General features: G+C 31.3%; 1 protein-coding gene across 1 annotated transcript in view; it reads left to right on the top strand.

The window, feature by feature from the left end:
* Positions 1-14907, top strand: part of LOC106464011 (disco-interacting protein 2-like) — a gene marked incomplete at its 5' end in the record, with an annotated part of 79650 nt that extends 64743 nt beyond the window's left edge. The window contains 10 exons of the mRNA XM_022391661.1: positions 1704-1843; positions 2213-2374; positions 4534-4664; positions 5818-5909; positions 6801-6877; positions 7591-7758; positions 8737-8931; positions 10409-10583; positions 11541-11664; positions 13902-14907. Coding sequence (XP_022247369.1) covers positions 1704-1843; positions 2213-2374; positions 4534-4664; positions 5818-5909; positions 6801-6877; positions 7591-7758; positions 8737-8931; positions 10409-10583; positions 11541-11664; positions 13902-14154 — 1517 coding nt within the window. The remainder of the gene's footprint in view (positions 1-1703; positions 1844-2212; positions 2375-4533; positions 4665-5817; positions 5910-6800; positions 6878-7590; positions 7759-8736; positions 8932-10408; positions 10584-11540; positions 11665-13901) is intronic.
* Between the last annotated feature and the right edge of the window lie 6 nt (positions 14908-14913).

Raw genomic sequence — 14913 nt, 5'->3', positions numbered from 1 at the left:
AAACCAATTTCCCAACATTTTATGAGGGGAATATCATTGTCATGTAATTAATGGTAACACTGACAAACCCATTTCCCAACATTTTATGAGGGGAATATCATTGTCATGTAATTAATGGCAACACAGACAAACCCATTTCCCAACATTTTATGAGGGGAATATCATTGCCCGTCAGTGTTGCCATTAATTACATTAAAATGTTGGGAAATGGGTTTTTAGTGGAATATCATTGTCATGTAATTAATGGCAACACTGACAAACCCATTTCCCAACCTTTTGATAGCAAAAACCACGAATTTTCACATCTTCAGATTGTGCTACTAAAATCTGCTCCAAAGAACAGTCAAATACAGGAACATGAGGAACATCTCATTTTCAATGTATATGCACTTCATCCTCTTATGGCTTAAGTGAAAAGTTTCTTCTATTTAAAACTGTATTTTACTTTTATTTTATTTATTATTATATTTCTATTCTTTGTCTTTTTTTTTTTAGAGACATCTCCTTTATACTTGTAAATGTGTATATGTAGAACACTATACAGCTGATCTGTGTTTTTGAGATTACAGTTTTTTTTGAAAAAGGTTTGGGCCTGAAACATTAACTATGTTTTCAAGGTTAATTGTTTTTTAAGAAGGCTTTAGGCCTGAAACATTAACTATGTTTTCAAGGTTAATTGTTTTTTAAGAAGGCTTTAGGCCTGAGACATTAACTATGTTTTCAAGGTTAATTGTTTTTTAAGAAAGCTTTAGGCCTGAAACATTAACTATGTTTTCAAGGTTAATTGTTTTTTAAGAAGGCTTTAGGCCTGAGACATTAACTATGTTTTCAATGTTAATTGTTTTTTAAGAAAGCTTTAGGCCTGAAACATTAACTATGTTTTCAAGGTTAATTTTTTTTAAGAAGGCTTTAGGCCTAAGACATTAACAACAACATTTGTTGTGTCAACTATTTATTTCTCTCATTTTGTAAATATCTTAAACAATTTTTTGTAAAACCCTGCTCTAGCCTATAATTCCAAAATTTGGAATGATTAGTGAAGGTAGCCCTTGTGTAGCTAGGTGCAAATACTTGAAACAAAAAACAACAACAAAATTTATTGTAATTTATTTATGTGAAGTATTAAGTTCTTCTGACTCCAAATTAGTTTTCTAAAGCAGACTGTATAATCATAGCACACAACTTTATTTATAGTTTGTATATACGTCATGTGTTCTTGAATTTATAAAGTTAACTAGAAGAAATATTTCTAAAACTGAATAACAAAAAATCTTTTTTTTTTTATACTGCTGCTTTTTCAACAACACATTCCTTGGATGCAAAATGTAATAAATTTATTGAAAGTTCATAGTTTTTCATGTTTGGAATCCTTGTATTATGAAAAAAAGTCAATTATTAACCAAACACGTACTCGGCTGATTAGAAATTTAAGAATATTAAAAAGTTGAATGAAATTAACAAAGCTGAAATGAGATTTTTAATTAATATATATATATATGTAAGTTTGAAATTGCTGGCTGTACTGTTTTCAGTTTTTCTGTGATTTTTTTAGGTGTTGTTCCAGTTAGTATTAGAAGTTTAAGAATATTAAAAAGTTGAATGAAATTAACAAAGCTGTAATGGGATTTTTAATTAATATATATATATATGTAAGTTTGAAATTGCTGGCTGTACTGTTTTCAGTTTTTCTGTGATTTTTTTAGGTGTTGTTCCAGTTAGTATTAGACCGCCTCATCCCCAGAACTTGCAAACAACACTGCCAACTGTAAGAATGATTGTTGACATCAGCAAATCTGTGATAATTTTATCAACGTCTCCTGTCATAAAGCTCCTCAAGTCAAAGGTGTGATAGAAGAATGTGTACTCAAACTTCACACATTAATAATTTATAATGTGGTTAGATAGTTTATCTGAGAATGTATTTTGATACATATATATATATTATTGGAGGTACATTCTAGTAGTTACAGAATAGTTAAATATTATTATTATTATTCTAATGGTACTTATATTTAATTATTGTTATATAATAGTAAACTACACTCCTGAAGTATGCTTAGTACCTGTTTTGGGGTGGCTTTCATTAAAAAATTTACACTGAAAAAAACTGTTTTAATTTTTACCCATTTGTTAAAGTAAATCTAGAAAATTCTAATTTTTAATAGTATGCAAAGCAAAATCAAATCTTTTATAAGTTCCAATTCTATTAAAGGAAGCAGGAAATGTAGTGGACATCAAGTCATGGCCCACAACTCTTGACACTGATGACCTACCCAAGAAGAAGATGGCTAATATATATAGGACAGCCACTCCAGAAATGATAGCCTACTTAGACTTCAGTGTTAGCACAACTGGAATGTTAGCTGGAATAAAAGTATGATAGCAATACGTATATATATATATTTACAATTTTGTTATGAGTTATGAGTAACTCTTTCACTGCAGCATTTAGAGATAAACAGTGCTAGGTTAATTTTTCGATACACACAGAAACTCGTGGTGTTGTATAATTAATTATTATACAACATATAATTATAATTATATATTAATTGCTTATTATGTATCATATCAGTGAGTATATTTGTTAGAGATGATGAGAGACAAAAGACTGCAATATTTTTTATATATACGTAGTGTGATAATTTATGGTTTAAATGCTGAAAACTCGTGAAGTATTGAAACCAATATGCCTAAAAATTGCTCTAAAAATTAGGTTCATTGTAAATGTTTTTGTTTTTTTCCCAAAGCTATAGAACTGAATGAAAAGTTTCTTGGGCAGCAACTTGTTGATGACAAAAGACATATCTCAAATGTTACCTTTCTTCACCTCTAATTTTGAGATGCGATGAACAGATTAAGAGAAATGGGGAAAGATATCTGCAGTTCATGTGATTTTTATGAAATAATTTGTTGTGCGTTTATTTCCGAAATTTTAAAATTGATATGTAACATGTACGATTTTTAAGTTACTTAATGGTTTTTATTGCATACCTATATCTCACAACATTTACTTAATTTCAGACTTTTCTTCTGCGGACTTATAATGCTTGAAACCGGGTTTCGATACTCGTGGTGGGCAGAGCATAGATAGCCCATTGTGTAGCTTTCTGCATAACTTCAAACAAACATCGGACTTTTCAAGGCTGAAGTAAAAGTTATATAATGTGATTTATGTGTTTTACCATGGTTCTATGGTGGTGAAATAGTTAAAATAGGTATTATAAGCTAAAAGAAAACTACCAGCTTTTGAGATTGAATACATGATATTTTCTGTATAGCCTTATAAGAATAAATTATATGTGGGTGTGTGTGTGTGTGTATATATATATATATATAATCACAGCCCCCTCCCCTACTCTAGCTGTCACATTCCTGGATGTCCAGATAGTATCAGTCTATGCATGCGTGCCAGATGTTGCTCAAGGTCATTGCTAATTCTTTCAACTAATCCACCTGCATCCTGTTCAGTTACAGTATTGACTTTGTAGACCTAAAACAAAAGTACGCTATGACACTCAATTTTTTTACTTTCCCATAGTTTCTGAAAATGGGAGTCACTTTATATTCACGATTGCCATATAATCAGACCAATACGATATATCAGGTGAAAATGTTCTTAAAAATTGCTGTTTTTGAAAAGACTTCTTTATAGGTTATCTACGCATGCTATCTTATCCATTTCAACTCAGAAATATACACCAGCACAACAACTTTTTCAAGGGTTTCAATAAAATTCAGAGAAAGGAAAGTAAAGAGAAGTAATCACAAATTTTGATCATGTGACCGTAGTTTACTCCTACAGTAAACAAATGGCATATGTACTTAAATGCCAACAGTTTTTTCAGTTTATATTAGTAGAAATAGGTATGTAAAATGAGTTTCTTTTCAAAGTTATCATCTACTAACAGAATTTAAACCTTCTAGCATGATCTGTTGATTAGGGTACTTGCAATCCGTGGGTTGCAGAATTGAAACCCATCACTGAACATGCTTGCAACATCGGCCATCAGGGCATTATACAGTTATGGTCAATCCCACTATTTATTGGTAAAGAGTAGCCCTACAGTTGGCAGTGGGGGTGTTGATGTTTCGGTGACTTCCCTGTGATCAGTAGTTTTATATTAGGGATGGAAGCACATAGCCTTAGTTACCCTGCCATAAATGAACAGTATTGAATATTATACTATGGCAATGAGCTCATAAACATTGTAATAAGAAAAGCAACTGTCAACTACCTCTAGAAGGTCATAATAAGTTTAAAAATTAAGTGTTTTTTGTTTTTCAACTTTTGTGTCCTGACTGCATATAAGTATCATTCGCCCTAGAAATATTAAATGTAAAATACCCGAGATTGTGTACTTTGATGGATTTTACCGACTTTTGTTTGTAGAAATGGGTTTAAGTTTCAGCCCTGAAATATGACTGGTTTCAACTTTTTTTTTTTTCCTATGCTTTGAATGTGAGTTTACAAATTACAATTATTATATAATAAAAAATAGCTATTATTAAATAAAATGTTTTTATTAATTTCAGATGTCACATGCCGCAGCTACGTCTCTTTGCAAAAGTATAAAACTAGCATGTGAATTATACCCCTCCCGTCATGTAGCTCTATGTTTGGACCCTTATTGTGGTTTGGGGTTTGTGCTTTGGTGTTTGAATAGGTAAGATATATTGAAAGGTCTGATACTGTTTTTATACTACAATCATAAAATATTTTAATTCTTTTTGTGTGTGTTAATTTCACATAGAAAGTGTTCATTATAACACAGATTTTTAGAGAAATGTGTTTATCTCTTGTATACTCTGATGTTATATAAAATCGTTTTAGGCACATTTTTTATTTTAAAAATATCCTTATTTAGAAAGAGACATATCCTTGTAACACGTGTGTTTATAAGATAACGGTTTAGAAGTAATGGATTAATTCATACCTTTTTATATATATATAATTTTTTTTATATTTCACTTGTATACTCTGTTTTTTTTACATGGTTTGGCTTATGAAAAACTAGATGTTTTTTATATATAAAACCAAAACACCGTATTCTCCAAACCTTATTAATAAGTTTCATCTTATTGTTACTTATTACTTTTCAGTTGTTTTAATATCGGTAGTTAAATGCATTTAAGACAGAATACTATGTACAACAAAGTATTTTTGAAGATAATCTTACTGCTTGAAATTCAAACTTTTAAGTTTTTTATTTTATTTAGGTTCCTCCTGAAATATTTAAGAATATAAATAGTTATCGGACTTCTGCTTTGTTCATTATAGTCTCTTTATCATATTACCTTATTATTATTAGTGAACCCGTGGGCTTATGGCCATCATTTACAGGGCTGTTATAATGAAGATTTAATATTTGAACTACTATTTTGCACTATCATTGCTGCTATAATGCAAATTTAATTTGTTTAATCAAATTACGAACAGTGATTAGTAGGCCTACTTATTTACGTGCTCTAATGTAAATGAGTGTCAAATTTAGGGTCCACTTTCAAGGAATTTTTGTAAAAATATTTTTTGAGAAATACCTCAGTTACTTAAGAGATTAGGAGAAAAGGTTTACTTTTATGCCAAGACCAAAATGACTCACTTGGCACCACTTAGAAGTTGGTGAGTCCAGCAGTTTAGGAGGAGTTACATGACACGCACACAGACAATGAATCTTGTTATATAGATACATCAAATCCAGGTTTTATAGCGTTTTGTTTCGGATTGCCAGTTATGATTCTTACTTTGATTACTTTGTGAAATATTGTTTTGAAAAGTTTATGTAACATAATGCGTATTATTGAATTTTATGCTAACAGTGTGTATTCAGGCCACCACTCCATTCTTATCCCACCTTCGGAAATAGAAGTCAATCCAGCCCTCTGGTTATCAACACTTAGTCAATATAAAGGTAAAAAAGTGTTTAATGATCTATTATATTATTTTTAGATGTATTCAGACTTAAGTTACTCAATTTCTCTTCATGAGTTGATTTTGTTGCTTATTTCTGTTATTAGTATAAATATATTTATCATACCGGTTGAATTATATCTATGTCTATATGGACTGACTTTCTTTACCTTATGCTTGTGGGTGGTTCAAAATGTACATGTCTGACCTTTTTTACAGAGTACCATTCAGAATTTAAATTAACAACTTTATTGTTAATATATGTTAATACACTTGGTATCAAAACCTAGATTATAATTGGAATTTTAATATCTGAGTTTTAGTTCTAGTTCAGTCTTCACCTCTTCTGACTCACGTGATACTTCTGACCTCTGAACTCTCCCCTTTAGTCTTTATAATTTCAACAACACAACTTCTATAATTCGAAACGCACTACACCTACTTTTCAACTTTTCACTAAAATGTCTGTTGATGATTTGATTACAGTTAGTATTAAGATAGAAAAAAATAAGAGATGAAAAATAAAGATTTACCTAAAAAATAAAAAAAGACTCATGAGGCTCTAGTGTCGAAAGTGTTATCAAATAAATTATTTTTCATTTAACAATTTCATTACTTAATTTTTTGTTACATGTGTAAAAAATTTTACGAATCATCATTGTTTATCAATATGGTCTATAGCCAAAGAAATTCTAAGTTTAAAATCATTAGTCTAGTATAATATTTGAGACCTGCACATTTTTTTACATTGAAGATGATTTAGGTATGATAAATTCTTTAATACCGTACATTTTTTAACAAGCTTCTAATATTCGAATGATTTAAGATTAAAGAAACTGGTTTACCAAATCTCCTATAAACAATCTCTTTTTCTTTTTGCATATTTACGTAGTTCGAGATACCTTCTGTTCTTATGGAGTGATGGAGCTGTGCACTAAGGGACTTGGATCTTCTATTAATCAACTTAAAGTAAGATTGAACATTACAAGTTTCTTCTGTTTACAAAACTTCATAACACTGGTTGTTATCCCTATTTGTTTCTTAAAGTAGGAATATGGAGTTTTTATTTCAATAGCTTAGACTGATTTACTTTACACAGTATAAAAATCTGTTTTTTAACTAACAGTGTTGAATGATGAATATATATATATATAAAGTCCTCCATTAAAAAAAAAGTTTGTGTATTAAAGTTTTTCTGTAAAAAATAATAGTTTGCGTGTTAAAGTTTTTCTGTAAAAAATAATAGTTTGTGTGTTAGTTTTTCTGTAAAAAATAATAGTTTGTGTGTTAGTTTTTCTGTAAAAAAATAGTTTGTGTGTTAAAGTTTTTCTGTAAAAAATAATAGTTTGTATGTTAAAAATTTTCTGTAAAAAATAATAGTTTGTATGTTAAAATTTTTCTGTAAAAAAAAATAATAGTTTGTGTTAAAGTTTTTCTGTAAAAAATAATAGTTTGTGTGTTAGTTTTTCTGTAAAAAAATAGTTTGTGTTAAAGTTTTTCTGTAAAAAATATTAGTTTGTATGTTAAAGTTTTTCTGTAAAAAAAAATAATTGTTTGTGTGTTAAAGTTTTTCTGTAAAAAAAGAATAATTTGCAGATATTCTCAGTCTAGTTCGTTACTGTAAAATAGAAGATTCTAAAGTTACTGTTGTTTAGTAGCTAACAGCACTTGTTTACCAGCAGCGAGGTATGAATTTGAATTGTGTTCGAACGTGTGTGGTTGTGGCAGAAGAACGACCTCGAGTCACTCTCACCAACTCCTTTTCCAAACTCTTCTCAATCATAGGACTCTCTCCACGTGCTGTCAGCACTTCTTTTGGTTGTCGAGTTAATGTAGCTATTTGTCTTCAGGTTTGTTACATTTCAATTTATCAAGCATTTTAATTTTAGGGTTCTTTTTGAAACATTTATGGTTTATTAATACGTTTGCTATGGAGATTCTGTTTTTATGTTATTTATAAACAACTATGTGTAAGATTATTATGTTTAGTGTAATAGATCTTACTTGTATTCATTATTTTACTCTGAAGATGTATAGCTATGTATAGATCTAACCCCTCCTAAAAGGATTCAAAATAGGCAAAACTTACTTTTTTTTGTATGTCAACATGTTGGGAACATGAAAATGTATAGTTGTGCCGATTTTCATCTTGATTGCTTTAAATATGACCATACAAGAGCTCAAGATGTTCATTTTTGGGTTGTTTGACCTTTCATCCTGTAACACATTTAAAAAGGCTTGAATATAAAAAATGAAAATTTTTATCTGGGTGTATTGGACCAAGGTATAACCATACCAAGTTTCAAGTCAATCTGTTGAGAAATGAAAGATTGGTGACCAATTGAGAATAAACAATAGAAAAACAGTAGAGACATTGTGCTTTTCACCATCTCGATAATAATTATATCACAGGGACAGAATAAAAAAAAATTTGGACTTTTTTTAATTACTTCTCAGATCAAAGAAAATTTTAAATCTTAACATTTCAGTTATAATTTTATTTTGGGGGTAATTTGAGGGGATAGATTCCACACAATTTGCAAAACTTGATGTCATAATTTTTCTACTGTAATAATCCAAGACACCGGGTAGGAAAGGGTTAATATAACAAAAATTTTTAATGTAGCAAAGATTGTGAGCTAACCAGTAAATTGAAAGAAAATAATTAGTGATTTTGTATTAGTAGATAATTTTTTACTGTATATGTGTAACTTATTAACTGCTGAGTGAGATGTGCATAGAGGAGTTACTGATGTATCATTATATTGAATTCTTGTTGGATAAAAATGCTTGTTGCTGTTACATATAGGAGTTTATTTCTTTCTCAGGGAGCCTCTAGTCCAGACCCCACAACAGTGTATGTAGATGTACGGGCTTTGAGAAATGACAGGGTGACCGTAGTTGAACGAGGTGCACCTCATAGTTTGTGTCTTGTAGAATCTGGAAAGTTGTTACCTGGAGTAAAAGTTGTTATTGCTGACCCAGAGACCAAAGGTCATTGTGCTGACTCCCACTTGGGAGAGGTAAAGTGGAATTAGTTATATTATATTTAAAAAAAAAGTTTGATCGGAAGTCGATTAATTAGTGATGTGAAGTAAAGTTTGTTAACTGTTCTGAGCCCTTTCAGCCGTGAGGGCATTATAATGTGATGGTCAATCCCACTATTCATTGATAAAAGAGTAGCCCAAGAGTTGGTGGTGGGTGGTGATGACTAGCTGCCTCCCCTTTAGTCTTACCCTGCTAAATTAGGGACGGCTAGCGCAGATATCCCTCGTGTAGCTTTGCGTGAAATTCAAAAACAAACAAACTGTTCTGAACTTTTTCAAGTTTAACATACTTACTGGTTTCCAGTGTGCTTGAGGGGTATTTTATTTAATAACTTTCACATCACTTATTCTTAGTTTTAAAACTATATGATAAACAATTTCAAAACCTTACCATCAGTATTACGAATTGAAAAGATATTTTTTGGGAGTTTCTTACATATTTGACTTCAATAAAAATTGTGCATTCTCTTAACATCAAGCTCCATCATAAGAGATCAGTTTATTTATTCACTTTAGAACCTGTCAGTCCAGCAAATAATGCAACTTATAACCCATGACACTTTGACAGAAATAACCTGTCAGTGTTCGTATAGATTTATTTCTGTATACGATGCTACCATATTAAGGGTATCCTACACTTCCAGACCTCATGTAATTTTTAAATTTATTTTGGAGATACTTGTATCAGCTGTATTTTGTAAATACAAAAGCTATTTTATTTTCAACATTGTAAGTATATTTTCAAGTTTACTGTTCCAGTACAACAGTGTTACTTCTGTGTTAGGCCAAAGTTTGTTTTTTATACGTGCTTATATCAAGAATAATGAGAAGTGAAAATAAAAAGCTTCTTAAAGTTATACTTGTCTTGTTTTGGTTTTATTAAGCAGTAGTTACCAATAATATTAGTTATAACTACACTTGCTAACTCACTACTACACTTCTCTCTTTTTTGTTTTTTGCCCCTTCTTTCTCTTTCTAGTATTGTTTACCTTAGATTTATCTAAACTTATGTATTATGTAAGGATGTTTAATTGAAATTCAAGTGTGTTCCCAAGGCTGATATTGAATTTTTAGATTATTTATCCAAAATACTTAGTTTGCATAACACAAAAATACAAATCCGTAATTTTTTAAGATATGTGTTTAATTATTAATGTTTGTTTGTAACATGTAGTTGTTGTTTTGTTTGTAATTTAGTTTTATGTTATATATTAAATGTCCCCTGGTGGGACTGCTGTAAATCTATTCACTTACAATCCTAAAATCTGGGGTTTTATTCCCTGTGGTGGACACTGCAAATAGCCCAATGTGTCCTTTGTTTAAAACAAACAAATATTAAAATATTAAAGTATCATTGTATAACCTGGAAGAGGAAGGTGTCTCAAAACTTAAAACTTTTTTTTTTTCAGATACTGTTCTTTTTTCATAAATAATTATGGGTATTTTATTTCAGATTTGGGTACAGTCACCTCACAGTTGTACTGGCTACTTCACTATATATGGGGATGAGTCACTCCACAGTGACCATTTTAATGCACGTTTGATTACAGGTGACACTGCACAAACATATGCACGCACAGGTTATTTAGGATTTTTACGAAGAACAGAGTCGGTACAAGCAGATGGTGGTGAGTACTTTGAATAGTTTCTGCAAGTACTCAGTTCTTGCATGTTTTCATTTGTTTCTGTATGTCTTAAAGTTTTCTTTTTATATACTGAAGTCTGTTAAGCTTTAACTAGCCCTGTAAAAGTATTCAGATGTGCATACAAGTAGAGATATGGGATTGAATAAACTATACATCATTTATTATTACTGTGTTCAATCTCAGTGATAGTCAAATTCAATATTACTGGACTTTATACAGTCATGCAGTATGATATTCTTGGGTGTATTAATTTCTCATAAGAATAACCAGATAAGCTACTTTCGATCATTCCCGTTGAGAAGTCAAAGTATCGCTAGACCCACTAGAGGAAATTGCTGCCTACTTTCACATAAGGTGTTCAACTTTACAGAAATCTTTTGCATAAAAAGGTGTATGTGAAACTGTAGGGAACTGATTCAGGACAATAGATAACTTGAGCAAAAGTGACTTAACCATTTCATTGACCAATTTCTGTAGTTAAAACTACATACAACTACATGAATGAACAAATTTTCAAAGATTTCCAGATTAATTTTTAAGAGTTTAAGGTTTTCTCTAATTTTACGTACATTTATTTGCTTTGTTTATATAGAAAAGAGACGAAGACGTATTCGCTTTTTCCAAATTACTCAGAATTGAGTTGTTTTAATATTCTCAAAAATATACAGTTAAGATTGTTTGTTGGATTAATGTAAACTAAGAAGAATTAATTAATGAATATGATGAATAGACAAAAACATTTGAAAACACATATCTTTAATTAAAAAAGAATGAGTAAAAAAAAATATTATGGTTGTTTTAGTTATTTTATATTTTTATACAGGAATATTAAAAGTATAATGCTAATTTTAATTATATTCTCTATTTAAATATTTTGTCATTATAGATTCAAATTGTGGATACAGAGTTTTTGTTTGAGGTCCTTTGTTTGTTTTCCAGAACTTCATGATGCAGTATTTGTGGTGGGCTCTCTAGATGAAACTCTTATGCTACGAGGAATGCGATACCATCCCATAGACATTGAGAACAGTGTCCTTCGTTGCCACAAGAAGGTATCAGAATGGTAAGTCATTAATCTTGTTCTTAAACTCGTTGCTTATTTTAAGTTACAGACTTCCTATCCCTATCAAACAACTAGTAACAACTTGTGTTAAGGAACAGTCTTAGTTCACAGTAATTTACAACCTAACTCGAGGAAGTTTACAGTTAGAATAAGGAAACTGAGTCTCAGGCCAATGGTGACACTCAAAATAACATTTATTTAACCCAAACATTACACACTTTGAACGTTAGTTATATTGGATTACTACTTATATATCATATTAAACACTTTTATCTAGATACATTTACTATCTTCCATGATTCTACACTAACTGATTGAGAGAGAGAGTTGGGCTGTTAGAAGTCTTGGCCTCATTTGTCATCTTCATTGTCATCTCTTCAGAGCCTGGAAGACTTTTCTTCAGTCCCAGAGAACTTTAACTTTTCAGTCTCTGACATGGGTTTTTAAACTAACTTGGTATTATTTCGACCCACTAAATAGGACACAGCATCACCCACAAGTAGTCCTGTGCTCCGATTGGATATATTAGGGGAATTCCCGGGCTAAACCATAATCATAACCAAAACTCTCAAGTAATTGGTTATAAATAAGTGGTGTTAGCCGGCTGCCTATTCACTTTTACTGCTACACCTATGTGCTGTAACTAATACCACCTCAAAGTGCCGATATGACACACCAAACCAAACTTTTCTGCAGCTTTCTTAGTTCTAAGAGGTTGAGATCAGTAATCCATCAACTTGTCATAAATACTAGTGCATTCATCTTGTTCCCAGGCAACGTTTCTTACGTAACTATGCTTCTGACCTTGGTTACTAGTTCTCAAGCTCATCTCACAAACTTATTTCGTAATACACGTGTCTTGTTGCTTGTTTCTAGGCAACGCTTCTTACATAACTAGGTTCCTGACCTTGTTTACTAATTTTCGAGCTCATCTCACAAGCTTGTTTCGTAACACGGGTGTCTTTTTGTTACCTCTCTTTTTTTATATATCCTTGGCAACTTACTAAAAACCTTTAAGTTCTATTCTATGTATTTTTGACTAATAAAACCCTGAAGCAATTGTAAAATTTCATTGAAAATTTTCAAGTTGCTTTATAATGTATTGAAGCAGTTCTTATATTCACAAGAGTTGTCAGTCTAAAGTATTGAAGCAGTTCTTCTATGCACAATAGCTGTCAGTCTAAACTATTGAAGCAGTTCTTCTATGCACAAGAGCTGTCAGTCTAATGTATTGAAGCAGTTCTTCTATGCACAAGAGCTGTCAGTCTGATGTATTGAAGCAGTTCTTCTATGCACAAGAGTTGTCAGTCTAATGTATTGAAGCAGTTCTTATATTCACAAGAGCTGTCAGTCTGATGTATTGAAGCAGTTCTTATATGCACAAGAGCTGTCAGTCTGATGTATTGAAGCAGTTCTTCTATGCGCAAGAGCTGTCAGTCTAATGTATTGAAGCAGTTCTTATATTCACAAGAGCTGTCAGTCTGATGTATTGAAGCAGTTCTTATATTCACAAGAGTTGTCAGTCTAAAGTATTGAAGCAGTTCTTCTATGCACAATAGCTGTCAGTCTAAACTATTGAAGCAGTTCTATTCACAAGAGCTGCCAGTCTAATGTATTAAAGCAGTTCTTATATTCATGAGCATCTACAAACATTATATTAATTTCACTTTTAACCCCTTATCATCCATGGAAGGATTTCTTGAATTACAGTAGCAATGCTTTGACCACAACAAACCAGGCACAGGCACTTAAACGGCACATAAGACATTTAGCATATATATATATATATATAGGTGGAGATTATGTATAGCATGCATAAGTATGGAGGTGGAAATGATAAAGGGTTAAAGGGTGTAGATTCCATCTTTCCTTATGCTTTGTAAATCTGTTAGATATTATGATTAGTTCAATTTAGATATAGTTTCTTGTTTGTTTGTTCATTAGTTGGACATTTACCACATCTAAAAAGAGTAAAAAAAATCTATCAAATTTCATACTTGCCTATGGACGTGAGCTTGCCAACTTTTGTAAGAATTTTAACCTTTGAATTAAAAACAATGAAACATTTGAAATCAACCGTAGAGATATAAATTAATGAGCAAATCAGCCGATCAGAAAGAATGTCATCATTAATAATTAGTCTCTAGTATTATCTAATTTTTTTTACTCAACTTACCTCAACTGTTATGCGAAAGCTTAATTTTATTACTGTGGTCTAAAAACTTGTGTTTCTTTAGTGCTGTGTTCACGTGGACAAATCTCTTGGTGGTGGTAGTGGAACTTGATGGGAATGAGAACGAAGCTTTGGATGTGGTTCCCCTGGTAACCAATGTTGTTTTGGAAGAACATCAGCTCATCGTGGGTGTCGTTGTCGTTGTGGATCCTGGTGTTGTCCCCATCAACTCGCGAGGTGAAAAGCAGAGAATGCACCTCCGAGATGGGTTTCTTGCTGACCAGCTTGACCCAATATATGTTGCATATAACATGTGACTACCCTACCGGTCTTCATGGGTTGAATGACAAGATTTTTTAATTAAACCAGTCACTAAACAAAACTGTCTGCATGATACGGATTAAACCATTTAATGGTTTATGAGGAACTATTTTACAATCATACATAATGTAAAATACAACTTTCTGACTTGTTTGAATCATGTGTTTAAAAGTTTTGATTGTAATATACACTCCTACTATTGTGATAATATTTGAGCATTGTCTAGTGTAATGAGCGAAAAATTCTTGGTATGCAACCTGTGAAGGCTTGATTGACTTACATTACATAAACTACTGTTTCTTATGTAGTACACATAGTTGTTCATATTGGCAGTTCATTATTTATCTAATATATCCTGATTGTTCAACAAATCAGTTTAAGTGTAAAGAACGGTTAATGCAATCAAAAGTTGTTGTTAATGAATTGGAAGCTTTGTTCTCCTTTTAAAAACTAGAGCATAGTTGTATGCTACGTTAACTTGTAAACGTTAATTATTTAACCTACCTTAGTAGAACAATAACCTAAGCCAGTCAGAAAAAGTTACTGCTTTAAATGCAATATATATTTTGTATTTAATAGAGCTAGGAAGAAAGGCAGCTATAATTAACAGTCAACCATAGGTATCAAAATAATGTCAATCTATAAAAGTGCATTTGGTTTGTAAATGCTTGGCTTGGTTCCAGCTCAACATACAGTAAATGTACAACGTTTCGACAAGGCTTTGTCATCATCAGGTACAAGTAGTTTACACTGAC

The sequence above is a fragment of the Limulus polyphemus genome, unplaced genomic scaffold (genome assembly GCF_000517525.1).
Source record: "Limulus polyphemus unplaced genomic scaffold, Limulus_polyphemus-2.1.2 Scaffold1540, whole genome shotgun sequence".
Lineage (NCBI taxonomy): Eukaryota > Metazoa > Arthropoda > Merostomata > Xiphosura > Limulidae > Limulus > Limulus polyphemus.
This window is presented reverse-complemented; position numbering and strand designations above follow the sequence as displayed.